Here is a 17237-nt window from a genome sequence, read left to right as displayed (position 1 = left end):
AGTAAAGAGGAGCAGTGTATGGAAACCTGCCAAATGCACCGGGATTCACGGCCACTGGCAGGGCTGCAGCTCCACCCAGAACATGCTCTGGGGCTGCTGCTGGGATTGAAACCGTTTATCAGAGCTGGATCTCACAAACCCACCTGGTTCTGGAAAGCTTCTGGAGCAAGCTTCTTATAAACCGGAGCCACATCAGTAGCTAACGTTTGCAAATTATTTTCAAGAAGTTCCTCCTGCAGGGAAAGGCAACATTCAGTGTTGCAGTTTGCTTTAGAAGAATCTCTGCCAGTTTAGAGATGACCAATAGGTCAGCTTCTACCTCGTATTTTATTAAACTGACTTCTGTTCTGCTGCCCTTTGTCACTAACCATAAATGCCTGCTTTTGCATGACTAAACCATCAAAGCTGTTAAACAGAAATCAGCCAAGTAACAATAGAGGACTCCTGCTAGGTCAAAGCAACCCAGCACACAGGAACTGATTTCTGCATAATTTTCCATATGCAATCAAGGAGTGAGGTATGTTGCACACAAAAACACAGAAGTAAGATCCAGAGGAGAAAAATCATACCCCAAGCTGAGTGTGGATGGAAGCCCAGGTCTTCTGTTAGTGTTTTGCTTATGGGGCCTTAGCCTGTGCTGACACACCATGTGAGAAACTCCTCATAGCATTTATCTTCAGCTCTTAGGTCTTCTCTCATATTGCAGCAGAACTTTTAACATTTCTTAACTATTTTGTTCTTTAGAGGGGCGAAAATCAAGACTTAATGGAAATAACTACTGGATTCAGAAATAATATTGCCTTTCTTAGGCTAATCCATATAAACACAGAATTAGCCAAGTGGGCTTCTACAGCAGTGTCATATTTAAGCTCTTATTTGTAGAAACAATCCCTAAATTCTTATCCTAAGTTTTTGCTTTTCCAGGAACATCACCAACCAACTGAGAAAGTAGAGGGCAGTGACAGACTCCCTAATTTCTTTACCTCCAAGGACCAAACTTTGACACACAACTGCAGCTTCAGTTTCTCACAGTGCATAGTGGCAAAATGAAGCAAGCTGTTACTTTTTGTTTAAAAAAAACCCACTTATCACACACTGTAAACACCAACATAAACACCAGGAGACTTTGCTTTTTTCAATGGGATATTACATTACAAGATGATGCTGTATTTTTAACTTGTACTAAACCCAGTTTTATCAGCTGTAAATGGCTACCACAAGGTTTTCTGAACCACACTGAAGCCAATGTATCCTTAATTATCCATCCTACCAGGAGGATATCTACCCTAGGAACCATTCTTTCCTCAAGGTATCACACCCTTAACCTCCTCTTATTCAGCATCAGAAACCTGCAGAGAAAATGCATGCACAGAATGCTCCATGCACAGCATTATACAGGGGAGAACCTAAACACACAGGCAAAGGACACAGAAGGAACAGGATCCCTAAAATGAAAGGATGCCCAATACATACATTTTCCTATAAACTGGAAGTTTATAAAACAAATTATCTCTTGAGACAAGCAGAGCTGGGTTTGGCTGTAGAGCCTCAGAAATGTGCCCAGTGAGGAGGGCAGAAGGGCAGTGTGTTGTGCTGAGGCAGAAGCCCCACCTTGGCACTAATGAGGTTTGTGAGTACCCACAGTGCCAGGGACTCCACACAGGGAGACTGGGGGCTTGCACTCCTGTGCATGAGAAACACTTCACAAACTCTTTTAGGACAACAAGTCAGGAGCTGGGAGCAATATTGACCTGCATGGATCAAGTGACATCTATCAAGGAAGAAGGGATGTCTCACACTGTGTGTGCATTGAAAGATTACTGCAGTGTAACCCCAGCAGAGAACCTGGCACTGAGTGCCCAACAGTGCCCAAAACATGTCAGCCCTGCTAGGAAAGGTGTGGTACTTTTGCCTAGGAGATCCATAGGGAAGTGGGGTTACACACACCTACAGTCAGAACAAAAGGCACTTTGGAGCCACCCTGAGAAGTTTTTGTTCACCAGGCAGTAGTTACCAGCTTACAATACCTTTATTTCTCATTCAGGAAAATATTTTCAATGTAAAGTAACTAATGTGGCTGGATTTTTTTTAGAGGTTTGTTACTTCACATAATCCACCACTGTTTTCTGTGCTGCCTCACCTTTATGGCATCACCAACACCCATAAGCAGCAATTATGGTATCATCTCACTGCACTTCATTTTAGTATATTAATTCCTTCAAAATTATTTTTAAAAATCATGCTGTCCACAGAAGAAAACCAGTTTATTCTTGGTGACAGAGGGGAGCCCAGGCTGGTTCTACAGCAGTGGGAAACAAGGTACAACATTTTCTGTGCCAAGGCAAAAGGCCTAGAAACCCTGAGCTGCAAGCTTGGCCCTTAGAAAAAGGCCTTCACTCACAAAGAATTAAAATTTCACAGAGTTACACAGTGAGCTAAACAGGCATGCAGAAAAGCATTAAGAATAATTTTATGGTATATAAACACATAGTAATTATTCCACTGAATGAAATCTCAGTGTTATTTATTCCAAATACTACAGTTACAAAAACTTTGTTGGGCGTGAGTCTGTGGTAAGTTACACATACACGTGGGAGAGAGAAGGGGTGGAGAACATCTAGTTCTGAAAATCATCAGAAAAGGCATTTTGAGAAAAAACATATCTTACTTGTTTAGGGTCATCAGTGAGAAGCCTAAATTTCCTGGGGTTTTTGCTCCTGGCAAACTTACAGCCATTGAAATACATACTCCATGAACAGCCAAATGAGAATGATGCTCCACAAGTTTCTGGGTCAAGTCCTTGACATGCACAAGTACGACTACAAAAGGAAACAGAGACATAGCAGGTCAGCTGGCAACACAGCTCTTGGGTCTGGGATTTTTTTACGTCAGTGCTGTTTTGCTATTTCTTTTATAATACAGAGCATAACAAAGGAATTTGTAAAATTCATGGCTTAAGCAGTTGTTTTCTATTAAGAAAATACTCCAGTGTAGAGGGCCGACTTTTCTTCATGAAGACAGTCTCAACTTCCCCAACACCCGCAGCTGGGGCAGAAATATAAACAGTTACACATATATACACACCCATGCATTCATTTTGACTTCTCCAGTGGGGTAACATCTTCAACCAAGAAAACAGCCCTGCTACTTGATATTACCCTAAATCCAATAGTTCTTCTGTTATGTGCAGCAAAACCATTAACTCCAAATTGATTTGACTTTCTGAGTAGGCCCTTTAAGAACACAAGCATTAGATTCAGGTCCCCATACAGCTCTCAGAGGCTGTTAAATGTGGGCTACACAGTAATCAGCACACAGGCAGCACTGCAGTTGCAACACATTCTCTAATCAATTCAACTAAATTCCTCTCAGAGGCACAGAGAGGAAGATCCTAGTTTTGAGCGTCCAACCTCACATCTACTTTACAAAGTCTCAACCCCTCTTCGTGGCAGCTCTGTTAGCACTGCTGTGTGCACAGGGCACACTGCTGGTGTTTGGGCAGCGTGCCCAGAGCCAGGAGCAGCTCACGGCCACCCCTTGCCTCGGGAATGGCACACACAACGCCCACTGAGAGCCTTTTCCCTAGGAAAGGCCAGGGGCAAGGTGTGACCCTGGAAGGACAGCTGGTTTGGGACTTTGGATGAACGAGGTGCTCCTGGGGTGACTCACTCTTCGTTGAGGGCGCAGCGGCGGCTCGTGGGACAGCCGTACTTGCGCAGGCTCTGGGTCAGCTCCTTGTACAGCGTGTCGGCCAGGAGGTGCGGGATGCCCTCCCAGGCCAGGATCAGGATCACGATCACGGCCGTCTGGCAGTGGTGCCCGGCGCGCTGACGGACCAAGCACAGCAGCTTCTCCTCGTCGCTGCTCCTCCGGATCACCTGGAAGAATCATGGGGATTACTCTCTGCTAAGCATGGGAGTCACCTCAGGAGCTGCTCTTCTCTGGGACAGGTAAGGCCTGGAAAAGCAAAAAATGCTGCCCAGAGAGTGTCCATTGCAAGCAGGGCTGGGACAGCATCGCACACTCATCACTGCTGTAGAACATGATTTTGTGCTGCTTTTACCCTGCAGTAGAAACAGCAGTACATACTACAGGAGAAGTAATATTTTAGGTGTTGTACACAAACAATAAAGAAGATGCATTACAAGGAAAATAACAGATCCCCTGAGAACCTACCATTGCCTTGAAAATCCAACAGAAAACGTAGTGCCAAACACACCAGAAGGCAGGTATGTGAAAACACACTCCCAAAGCACACACAGGCATGTGCTAGGGCAGCTGCCAGTGTTACAGATCAGGATCTAAGATGGTTCCCACCTTGCAAAGAAAAAGTGGAAGAAAATGATGAAACAGACTGTGCTCCTAGTGAGGGAAGGAATGTGATTTTTCAGAACATATCCCTAGACTACCTATATTAAGTTCTTAGAGTGATGAAGCTTTTACTAACCTGTATGATACACAGAGCAATCTTATTCCTCATACACAGACTAACCAGTATGGAACAGTACAGCACACTACCGAGTAAAACTGGGAAAAATTATAGTCCTACTCCCACATATTTTTGCCACAATCTGAAACACATCTGCATTTAAGACCACCAAAAGCGCATTACAGCTAGGTAATACTAGAATATAGTCTTTGAAAACAGGTTTATTTTTTCATCCAACGTGTTTTAGCCAGCACAGCCTGCACAAAACCTCCAGCAAAGGTGTCAGCTTTCCATTGTGAAGCTTCAAGACCCACAGGCTTGGCTCTCTCGCAGGCAGAAGAGGCTCACCCTCCTCAGCCCTGTCACACACAGGCTGGGGACCCGTGTGGCTCTCGCTGTGTGTGCCCAAGCCCTGCACTGCAGGCCTCTGTGCCAGCTCTGCTGCAATCCACCTGCTCCAGGCATGCAGCTGCTCAGCCAGGCCTTCACCCAGCACCTCTCCACCAGCAGAGCTCCTGCAGGGAACAGACAACAGCACTGGGCATGGACCAGGAAAGCAGGAGGGCAACAGTTCACTTGCTCTTTCAATAGCTCCAAATATCTGAGCGTTCAGGCAGATTCCCTGTTGGACTGATGTCAAATTTGCTTTGCTGCCAGATGTGCAGCTGTCATTCATATGTGACCCCTTAGCCTGATCGCCTCTGAATATCCAAGTCATTTGGACTCATCAAAAGCAGGACCAAAGCCCACTTGCAGTTCATCTGTAAATGAAAAGGTTTGCAACAGATGAACAGCTGGAGAGAGCATCTGTGCAGGCTGAGCAGGAAGAAGCAGCAAGCTTAAAGTTTGTATCAAGAGATAAAGTATGGCCATTCTAAAGCTAATCATATACTCTAACAATCAGCCTTAAGTTTAATGAGAATATGAGAAAATGCCTCTGATAGACCATTCCACAAAAGGAGTCTTGGTTGTCACTCCCCAGCAGTTCAGTATGTTTTATAAAGAAAGAAAGATCATCCAATTCATTCACATTTAGGTGAGGTTTACAGAAATCTGTTATGGCTGATACAGGTCACTCATGTCAATGTGAGTTTTACATTCCTGAGGCAGCACTTGAGTTCCTTCAAGCCAGAACAACTTAATTTTGTTACTCAGTGTGAAATGATGCTTTTACTTTTCTAATTAAAAAAAAAAAACCCAAAACATTTCTAGGCTGTAACTTCAATAGCACAGTGTGGTACTGTACAACATCAGGTTGCCTTTTTAAAGTTCTCTTATACCTTTAAACTAGAAAGAGTGCCCAGGAAAAATAATGAGTGAACACAAAGAAAACTTATCGTTTCCTTTAAATCAGGACCATATTTTTCTGGAGTTCAATGTAGCTGGAATTTGCTTCATTACGTATACAGCAGAGAATCCAATATTCTTATTGGACCCCCAAAACATTTTAGAGTCCCTCACCTTTGAGGCCACAAAGGCAGCAAAGGGATTTATGAGTTGTGTGAATTTCACTCCTGTGGATCAAGTTACACCATGTGCTCACCCAGTTCCACAGCCCAGCACTCCTGTCCCTGGAGATCAGATCAGGCACTTCTCCCACCTGGTACAGGCACAGAGGAGCCCACTGTGCACCAGGGCAGCCCCACAGCCAGGGACAGGGCAGCCAGAGCTGGAGCTGAGCTGCTTTCCCTTGGGAACTAAGGGTTCCCTCCACATGCTACCCCTGGCATCCTCACAGAAGTACTAAACTGAGTCTCTCTTGTGTAATAATAAATCTGCAGCGATGCCACACTCAGTGTACAGAAAAGCAGGTTTGGGCAGGACAACTGAACTCTGGAGTGTTTCCTCAGACTGGGAACAATGCAGAAATCAGTTGGCAAACCTTGTGCCCAAAGGTTTTTGGTATTACTCATGACTTCTGTGATGTAGTTAGCAACAGTGATAAAGTAAATAATTTAGTACTTCAGTTTGTTTAATTTTGGTCCCTAATGAATTTTTGGGAACAATGCAGAAATCAGTTGGCAAACCTTGTGCCCAAAGGTTTTTGGTATTACTCATGACTTCTGTGATGTAGCTAGCAACAGTGATAAAGTAAATAATTTAGTACTTCAGCTTAATTTTGGTCCCTAATGAATTTAAAAGGCATGAGAAAGTAATCATTTGTTAAGTGGGGGAACTTAAAAGCTACGTTTTTTATTTTCCCATTCTGAAAACCTTCCCCTGCAATTGCTTTTCCACACAAGCTAACCATGACTGACTGTCTGACTCACACTGAAAAAATAACATAATCAACAAAACAGACTTGTAACAAGTTTGTGAAACATTACCTAACACTTAAATGCAACAAGCAATAGCAACAGCCTCAAGCTGACCCAAGGAAGCTTTAGATTGGATATCAGGAACAATTTCTTCACAGAAGGGACTTAAAGCCTTGGCACAGGCTGCCCAGGTCAGTGGGGGAGTCCCTGGACAAATTTTAATACATGCAGATGTCTTAAAAGGTGTTTAGTGATGTGATTTAGTGGTGGACTTGGCATGCTGGTTTAATGATGGGATTCATTGATCCTAGACGTCTTTTCCAGCCTAAATGATTCTGTGATGCCATGGTCAGCTTCTTGGAAGTATGCAGGGCCAGATCACCCCTGAGCTCATTTCAGCAAGCACTCGATGTCATCCGTGCTAAGTATGCATCCAGAGTCCCACATTAACAATGCTTCAGCATTAACAATGTTTCAGCTGCAACACAGAACTTCAGGAATAAACAAAACCTAACAAATTTCTCCACAAAGCTCAACAGATCCCCATTGGTCCTGCCCTGCACTCAGTAACAGGGCATGAACAAGGCTACCCACTCCCTCACCTTTGTGCAAACATAACCATGGCTGGGACAAAAGGAATCACTGACATGGTTACAGCTTCTACAGAGCTTCCCTGGAGCACTCACATACTGGACACACAGTACCATTAGTATCACCCTTTGTCCTAAGGTGATGCTTGTATCCCCAGTTGTGTGTTCTGTTGGTGCTGGATGTTATGTTCTGTGCCTTCAAGACTGGCTCTGAAGAGCCAGGTTTGTTTTGCTATCAGCCTGCTCATTCCCTCAGCAGTCGGTGGGACACAGAGACAGGGGCACTACACAGGGTAGCTTTTGCTTTTTGCTCTTGCTCCTGCTTTTGCTCCTGCTCATTAGTTAGTTTAGCTAAGCAGTCCGAATTTTCCCTGGACTTTTTTCCCCTCTCTTGGAACCACTCAAACCTGCTCCAGACTGGGACCTGGGAAACACCAAGAGTTTGTATCCTGTGGCTGCAGCAGCCATCCCCAGTGACAGAGGGAGCGACAACGGAGCGACCACTCCCAGGAAAGACTTTCTGAATTTGTCATCCTTTTCAGAGCAGTGAAAGAGTGTTATCATCTGGTATTGTTCATTTTGTGTGCTGGGGGTGTTAAATAAACAGGTTCTTTACACTTCTCTCCGAGGAATCCTTCCCGAACTGGTTGGGGAGAGGGGCCATGTGGGTTTGCTTTCTGGAGGGGCCCCCTTTGGAGGTTTTCTCCCAAATTTGCCTTAAACCAGGACATCCTTGTAAGTTGCTAATTTGGGCAGGATACTCAGTTATTCTGACCATTTTTAAGCCCAGTTTTGTCCAAAGGAAGGCAACAACTCAAATAATTCATTTTATCAGCTAGCCCAGAGAGTCTCAAACAGCAGAACCTGAGAATATGAGCAAGCCTTCAAGGTGAGCCACAGCTAACTGAGACACAAAACAAACACAATCAACAGCTCTTAGGGCAAGCTACACCACAGCTACATCTTTTTCTACAGCCACAAAGCTCTAGGCTTACCAGAAAGCATGAGCCAAAAACTACAGCATATTTACTGAAGAGGTGCCTTATCCAGCAGAATTTGCTCCAGCAATTCAGCAACAAGTTATGGAATAAACAAGAGAAGTTAGATTTTTCAAACCTTTGCATTAAAAGGATAGCCAAGAGACAGAAAGGGATTCTAAAAGTTGCAGAGTACAAGAACAAGGTCAGAGCAGCAGACTGTCCAGCTTTATCCTGACCCTGACTAACAACAGCTGCCTATGGGTGAGTAGCAAAAAAGGCACTGGGATGTGGAGATGGTTCTCAGTGAGGGCAGGCATCTTCCAGCCACCCACCCAGCAGCTCAGGGAATGTGCTCTCTCCCAGCTTTTTAAGGATTTGCCTTTTCTGCATTTCTTCACTCATTTTTAAATCTATGCAGCAACTTACCACCCACTAAATTACCAGGAAAGCTTAAATACAGATCATGTGCAAGAAAAAAACATTGCCTTTTCCTCCTGCATAGCTTGCTACCTGCCAGTGCCCTCTAGTTTGACCCAGGATGAGACTAGGTAAGACACTGCTGTTCAGCTCTCCATGCTACTGAAGACTTGAGAGGGCCCTGCTTTCTTCTCCCCTTCCTGCCCTGCCAGGCTGCCCAGCGTGCACCTGCCTTTCCCAGTTCTGCTGGGTTTTCTGGACATGGGGGACCAGACCCGGCCAGCCTGAAGGGCAACACACTTTCTCACAGAACAGAACTACATTCCATGATTTCTTTGTTCCTCCCCAATAACTCTCACCTGTTTGTTTTGCTGTTTCCATCACAGATGAACAAGCTGATGTCTAATGAACCATTACTTTGAGCATGAACAGTGCTCCATCACTGTGTATATGAAACCACAACACTGGGGTTTTATGTCTTTATATTTATTGAGTGAGTTTTAGCTATTATTTTAATGGCCATTTGTTCTGATTGCAAGTCCTTCCCGCTCTTCGTGATGCCTGGCCCTCCTCTTCATTATCCTAAACAACTTTTTATCATCAGCACTTTGGCTCCCGTCTCCCACTTTTTTCAAATAATTTCGAAATGGTTTTCAATGAACAGCATCAGTGAAGTTACACTATCAATAAAACCTGCTTCAGCTGTCCAAATGCTCAAGTTCTACTTCCTTGGCAGGAGCTCTAGAACAAGGAATAAGTACACTGTGAATAAAAATGTCCCAAGACATAAGCCAGTCTATCTAAATTAGCACGTACATGACTTATGAGAGCAGCTAAGAGTCAGCCTGCAGAAGCTCAGTGCAGCAGATGCTGAATTACCACATGGATGAGAAATTACTTCCCAATTACCATCACCAGAAGAGCTGTGGTAACTTTAACATGATAGAAACCAGACAGCGCTAGCAAAGAGCACAAAATTTTAACTGCGTTAAATACACTCCTGTAAATTACTGGATAAACCTCCCCCAAAACAACAGAACCAAACAAAAAAGTCCTTTTTAGGTATTTCTCCTCTCCATCTTGTTCCACTGCAGTATTCCCTCCAGCCCATTCTGAATTTCTGCAGTAAAATAAACTATGTCTGCTGTGCAGGGTATAAGCAATTTGATTTGAAAGTGAGAACATATTTAACTGTTCCCTGTAATTGCCTGAAATAGGAAACTCATTTACAACACTGCGGCTTCAAGTTTTCTAACCTGCAGATTTTGTCTCTGTACAGAGTCTGTGTATGGAGATCCCTCAACACAGGACAAGACCCTATTAATTCCTTAATAGTTAATACTACAATTCCTTCCACCAGTGCAAGGTGCTGTCCAAACCTGCTGCTGCTCTGACAGGTGGTGCTGTGACAGACAGCAGGACAAACGGCCCACCTTGTCACAGAAGTGAGTCTGCCCTCCTTTTTCCTAATTGCCCCTTAAACACACACTAAATCACATTAAAACCCTTTTCTTACTGGAAAATGTTACAGCCTTTTATTCTCAGCACGTCTAAGAGATATTAAAATGGAACTAAGTTCCACTTTGCTGAATTCTCTCTTCTCAGTGCTAGCAGACTACATCAAAGCAGTTGGCTCTGAACAGCTGCTATCAACCCAACCCTGTAAAGTTCCTTAGTCCTTTCTGATGTGCAACATCTGCAACACTTTTGCAGTTGCTCCTGGCACTGGTGCTGCGGTGGTTACACATGAGCAGATTGTAGCACACACAGGGCAAGAGATTCTTCTGCAATCACACCACCAGCACTGCAGAAGTGAGGACAATACCCACATCTTAGCTCCCAGGGTACTTGCCCTCCTCACTCCCTCAAGCTTCCCTTTCTGCCAGACATGCTGCCATGGAAAGCTGCACTTGGCTTGGGATGTTTGTTCAGAGGTCACATTGCTTTAAATAAAGCAGTGATAATATCAAAATTCTTGCTTGTTAATAATACTTAACCTTGTTTACCGTAACATAGCTTTTCTCCTTCATTTTTACTTTATTCCTTTTACTTAAAGAACAACTTAACTTCGGATGATGTTACAAACATTTCTGTCCAAAATAAACTCCTCTAATTCTGTATTTAGCCAACAGTGAAAATAGTGCCTGCACAGCTACACACACTATCATAATGTGGTACAACACTATGGCAAGAAAGTGATGCCCTAATAAAACACCATCCAAAAAAGTGAAAAAAGGCCCCACCAACCACCCTCTCTATCAGCTAAAAATAATTTCCTTTAGGACTTCTATGGAGTACATCACTTAATCATAAAGACAGTTCAATAAATGAAATAAAAGCATAAAGTACAGTAGGCTGTTTAAGGCAGAAGGGAACTGCACATCCCACTTACACCTGTGTCTAGGAGACAGTCAGTCCAGCAGAATTTACTCTGAAATCTTTTTGAAATCTATTTTAAAAATTCCCCAACCATGTTCCAAATTACATGACAGTACCACCATTCCCTACCAGGCAGGGCTGCATCAGAACTCCTGACCCCTGAACTGCCAAGCAGGAACAGAAATAACCATCACAGAGCCATTCTCCTTCAATGGATTACTAATACTAATTAATAACTAACAGTACTGTAATAATAGTAACAATATTATTAATAGTAACAACAACAGAGAGAGAGCCAAAGCAGGAGTAACTTCTTTTCCTCACTTTCTCAATTCCCACTTTCAATGACTTTCTCAACTCAAAGCAAACTAGTAAACTGAAAAAAAATCTCTTCATCTATAGAAGAGTTTATTGTTATTGAGTGTCACTCAGCACTTCACAAAATGTAGTTTCTGGCATTTATTTATAAATTCCTACCAGTTCAGTGACCTAGAACATCCTGATTACAGCAGTGGGCTATCTAAGCATTACTTTAAAAACATTAGTTTTAGTGGCTAATATCAGGTTTGCATTTGTACAGGAATGCAATGAGGATGTTTATCTGTTTTATTCCACCCCTATTTTTTTTTTTATACAGCCTACTAATAAACAGCCAACATAAAGAAAATAAAGATCTGTCAAGCTATAAATAAAAAACTAAAAAAGGCAAACAGTTCACGAGTGAAAGAGTCTAAGAAAGAACTTCCAAGAGGCATAAAAGCACCATAGCTCTGTATTTTCAAAGGAATTAGGGCTATCACCAGTATAACAGAATCTAAAAGGTTAACAGATCATCCAACTGTTAATAAAAACCCAAAAACCAAAACCAAACAAATAAAAAAACAGGGAAAAAAAGCATTCAGAGAAGATAAGGCTCAGATGTTCACAAACAAGAAGTTTGGAAAGATTCCTATGTCAGAAAGCTTCACAGGGGACACCCAAGAATTTTTTTTCTGAAGTTAAAGCCCTGATAGAAGTGGTTAGAGGACAATCATAAAAAACAAACACCCACAAAACCCGAACCCCCATTCCCTGCCCCCAAAAAGCAGGAGTTTGCCAAGTTCAGATGATACCCACAAAACAAACTCAAGGGTGAAACAACTGCAGTATTAAATGTGATCTGCATTGTCTTGATTTTTAATACCTTATAACCAGCCCTGTAAAAAGCCCCTGGAAGAAATCCCTTGATGCTGTGATCACATCAGCCTGGTGTGTCTGTGGGCAAGGCAGGGATCACTCAGAAATGCTGATGCACAGGGACAGCTCAAACTTCCCAAATCACAGCTCAGCACTTCTGTGGGTCTGGTTTTGGACAGAGATGGGCTCTGAGTTGGGCATTACCATGCAGGAATGACAATCTGGCACCATGATGGAAAGCGCTATGGAAATGCCAAATCGCTGCTCTGCAACAGTGAAAAAGCAAAAACAACTGCAAGGAACTACTGGGAGTGGAGCACTGGCTGAAATCATTATTGCCTGCATTTTAACTCCCAGCATGAGGGAACAGGAAGGAAAGGGAAAAGAAGATGACATTTATGAAAGACAACTGAACACAAAAACACTGCCTTCAGCTCAGGAAAGCACAAAGCTGTGAATTACTGCAAACCAAGTGAGTCTTCTGGGAGGCAACTGCCCTGCTCTTCCACCTTTGTGCTGTTGATCAGCCACAGAGACACAATATTGCCAAAAAGAACCTCGGCCTGGCCTGGAAGGTTTTTGTCATTTCTTCTCCTTCATTTTGTTTTTTTTTTTTCTCCATAGCTGGAGACTTAAAAATTGCATTGCAACTCCAAATGAAGGCAAAAGATAGCAATGATACCTTAGGTGATCCAAGTCAACATCCACTGAAATCAGGGGAAGGAGCCCACAGGAAATGGATTTAATCCAAAAGCAGCAAGACCCAAATCTCAATCCCCTCTGAGGTCAGCACTGATGTGCCTTTGGCTTCAGTGCTGCAGGATGATGCCTACAGTGAGCTGCTCATGAACCACTCACAAATTCATCAACCCTTTCACATAAATTGAGGTAATTGTGATTTACCATTACCCAGAGCAGAAGAAAACCAAACCACAACACATCTGTTAGCAGCTAGCTGAAGCTCTTGATCAAACAGTGGGACCAGTGAGTCCAGTCAGTCACTGCTGGTTCTAGGGGTGCACAGTAACACAAAACCTTTCTTTACACAAACAGGCTACTCAGAGTGACAGGCAGTCATTTCAGTGCTTCAATGCTTTCTTTTCTTTAACACACTACACAACAGCATGATGAGTTGGACAAAGCAAAAGAAATCCAAACAGAAAAGAAGGAAGCATCCATCTACCCCAGCAAGTGTCCCAGGATGGTAGGTTATTTTCTGACCACACACCTGTCACCTACACAGATATCCATCCACACATTAGGAATCTGTGGCAAAACCCTATTAATTCTGTTCTGACAAACAAATGAGACAACACAATTTGATGGGAAAAAGAAAAACCCCAAAGGTCAAGCAATGTTGTTGCTGCCTCATGCAGTGAAACCAATCACAAGTTCATCTCCCCAGTTTATGTGGGTGTCAGTCTGATAACTACACATAGAACAGGCACACGGTTTCCAACCCTGGGCAATATTTACTGAAAATGTTTAACTAATAGGAGAATTCTTGCTCATATCCAGAGGGGCAAAGTATCACCCTAAAATATAATACATGAAAAAAATACAGAAGAGATGCTTAGTGAAAGAAGTGATTCTGCAAATTTCTGGCAATCTGAAATCTAAGAAAGGAGCCTGTCCCAGAAGATGTTTAACATACCAGGTGCATCTTGGGAGTCACTCAAGAGAAAATAACTTAGGAGAAAATCAGTATTATGGAATACAGTCATTAACAGAAGAATGTATGGACACGGTATTTCAGAAAGCCTCCTTTAATATGTTTCTAATAAACCAAAAAGATACAATAACCTAGTGGAAATAGGGAAAATTAATTGGGAAAAATAGTTTAATGTGATCAACAGGTAAGTTCCATTCTTCCATCCTGTTTGCTTTAGCAGGGCTTCATCCCAGTGCTCTCAGCAGTGAGTCCCTGGGGAGCCCTAAGGGCAAGAGCAGAAACGAGTCTGCTCCAAAGGAAACTGAAATGAGTTAGTGAAAGTTCCTGTGCAGCTCCAGAGCTCGTGGCTACAGGTATCAAAGAGCACAGCAAACCTTTTCCAGGCACTTTCAAACAAATCTCACCATCCAGTTTCTTTGGTTACAGCCAAAACCCAAATATGCTCCATAAAAGGATTAGAAGTAGCACTGCCCATGAAAAATTAATGCAACACATTAAGAACATCAACCCAAAATATGCATCTTATACAGGATGAAACAGTTCTACAGGTGTCAGGGATTCGCTTCTCTCTCTTGTACTGAACAGTCACACAGCAACAGCAGACTTGGAAAAACATTCTTCTCCTTTAGGTGTGAACCCACACAAAAGAAAGTCACTGCTCCCTAGAACTTCAGTTAAATGAACATTAAAGCTGTGGCTCACAAACCTTTTACATACAAATAGGTGAAAATTTAACTGGAGAGCAGCTCCCCATAGCTTAAACCAGCCCTCTCCAGAGGCACCCCAGGGCTTTCTGACTGTCACAGTGCACAGTCCTGTGGGACACTGCCAGCCATGCTCAGAGACCATTGTACCATAAATGCTGCCACTTCTGCCTCACACAAAACACAGTATGCTGATACTAGCAACAGAAAAATCAAGGTTAACAGTTAGCTTTAAATGCCTTCTTCCTTTTTAGCTGCCCACAACTGTTTCTATGTACAATTTTTAACTCTGGTCCTCAGTTAAAACTAAGTGTTTTACTTAGCTGAAGCACTAAGAAAATATTTCCATTCTTTTTAGGTCAGTTGCTTATGAAATTAATTTAATTTTTTTTTCTTGGATACTGGATTTGGTATTAAACATTATCTGAAGCACAAGCACATATGTGATTCCCTTCTGAAAAACAGTTTATGTATTAAGTATAAGAAACACATTTTGACTGTTCCAAGCACAAGCAGAAAATGTTTAACATGCAAATTCACTCACATACAATATGTAATAAACTTATTTTGGCACGTAGTTACAAACACTACCCTACCAACTGTACAGTTACCTTCACAGTTTTTTCAATCAAGTCTGAAATTCCTAAATACAGTAATACATTTTTTTCTTTTAACAACCAAGTTTTTTCATTATTTTCCAAAACTCAGTTTACAAGATTTCCAGTCTACTTTTTACCTCCCTCAGTGGTTTCAGCAAAGATTAAGGACAATCAATTCTTTCCAAGCTCTCTCCTGGAGCCTGTATCTGTTACCTCATTTCCTGGCTCCTATGAAGCAATGTGAGACAAGACTTTGGTGAAAACTATCATCATAACATTTACATTTTCAAATACTGAGTTCAGTTCGTCAAAAATAGTAATGAACCTCTTGGCATATGAGACTGAAATTCTTCCATCACTCTCTTTTCTTCAAGTGGTAATGCAATTGAAAAGGTTTTTTAAAAATGTTCTTGGATAGTTTTCCAACTCCCCCAAGCAACCATCTCTTCTTTTCTCTCTTTCACAATTCCCAATGACATATTTCACAAAACACTCAAAACTTCAGACACTGTCAAGGTATTTGTACCCTTGTTCATCTCTGCTAGCTCTGTTAAGCCTCTCCCTTGCACACTCATTCAAACCACAGTACACAACATACAGCAACATACCTTAAATTTAAACAACAAAGAAAAAATTGTTTTCCTTCATTATTCAGGCAGACTTTTCAATCAATTAGAAATCAGATCTTCACTAAAGATCAGATCAGATTTGAGGTCAAGGACTACACATCATTTGAAGCCACACAAAACAGCTTTATTGATTTAATATAAAAACTTACCCACTTGGCAATTGGACACCCCTGAGAGCTTTTTCCTTCCTTTCCTGTATAAACCACCACCTCAATTCTCACAGCGCTTCCTTTTGCTCCATACCTGCATTAAAACAAGTTCATGACTAAAACAAACTACTATAGAAAATTTTGAAAAATGAAACATTTGCAATAAAAGATTAATGAATTTATTTTTACTGAGAACAGAAGAAAAACAAAGTATTTATAAAGGCAAAAAAAAAAAAACCTTTCCATTTAAAACCCTACTTGTAAGAGTAGTTTTTGACATCTCTCTTCTGATAAACTTCTGCCACTAGGATATGTTATCTTCACATAAATCCTAGTGCAGTCACTATTATGACCTTTTTTTCCAGTTTGCCACAGCTTCTTCACAGGTAGGACACCAGAAAACCTTACTCTGCCAGCTGCTGATCTCTGTCCTTCCTATTGACTTCAAGGGCACCTCAGAACACACTGCACTTGAACTCCAGCCCTGGGCTCAGAAAAGACACACGAGTTTGGACCTGCAGTGCTCATGCTCACCTCATGCACATCTGAACAAGAAAACACTTTACAAATGAGTACTGACAAAAGTTCAATAAAAAAAGCTAAACACAGCACTTCCTTTCTCAGAGCTCCATTTCTTCCCTGTTTAGACAGTCAAAACTACAGTGACATTAAAAGCTGAATTTTCCTCACCTGTTCTCCATAATTTCTCTCACAGCAGCAACACTTGGTCCTGTCCCGAGGTGTGTGTAATAGGGGCCTTCATCTTTTTCTATAATTTGCTCTGTAAACAGGTAAAGAAAACTATATTGGCACATCCAAAAATTTATTTACCCCATTAAAAGTAAACTTAGAAACAGTTTACAGAAATGCCATCCAAATTAAATGAGAACACAAAGTTTGAGCCTGAATAAAGAGTATGACAGGCTTTTCTCTTCAGACACTTTGAAATTATTTTATGCTTATTTCCTCCAATGATTTTGCTAGTATTTTTTTAATGTTATAAAGTAAAACTCTAATTACAGCAATATTTTGCATTCTTTAAAACTTTCATTAGAGGAGCTGGCATGTAATAACTAAGTAAAATTCCCAATATCCTTGTTGGTAGGAACATTATTAATTCATTTCAGACAAAGAGGAATTGAGGGCAGTAAAATAAATTAACTGATAGTCATGCTGTGCAGAACACTAAACACAACCCAGGCCTCTAAACAAGCCCTCTGTTGATTCAGAACACAGAAGCCAAGGCGAAAATTTG

General features: G+C 41.9%; 1 protein-coding gene across 1 annotated transcript in view; it reads right to left on the bottom strand.

Annotated features, from left to right (window-relative positions):
* Positions 1–17237, bottom strand: part of TET1 (tet methylcytosine dioxygenase 1) — a 66166-nt gene that overhangs the window by 21223 nt on the left and 27706 nt on the right. The window contains exons 4-8 of the mRNA XM_041427226.1: positions 16673–16763; positions 15983–16076; positions 3670–3878; positions 2669–2819; positions 144–233 (exon numbers count right to left, since the gene is read on the bottom strand). Of these exons, the coding sequence (XP_041283160.1) occupies positions 144–233; positions 2669–2819; positions 3670–3878; positions 15983–16076; positions 16673–16763 (635 nt within the window). The remainder of the gene's footprint in view (positions 1–143; positions 234–2668; positions 2820–3669; positions 3879–15982; positions 16077–16672; positions 16764–17237) is intronic.

The sequence above is a fragment of the Onychostruthus taczanowskii genome, unplaced genomic scaffold, assembly GCF_017590055.1.
Source record: "Onychostruthus taczanowskii isolate IOZ18803 unplaced genomic scaffold, ASM1759005v1 scaffold98, whole genome shotgun sequence".
NCBI classification, from domain to species: Eukaryota; Metazoa; Chordata; class Aves; order Passeriformes; family Passeridae; genus Onychostruthus; species Onychostruthus taczanowskii.
This window is presented reverse-complemented; position numbering and strand designations above follow the sequence as displayed.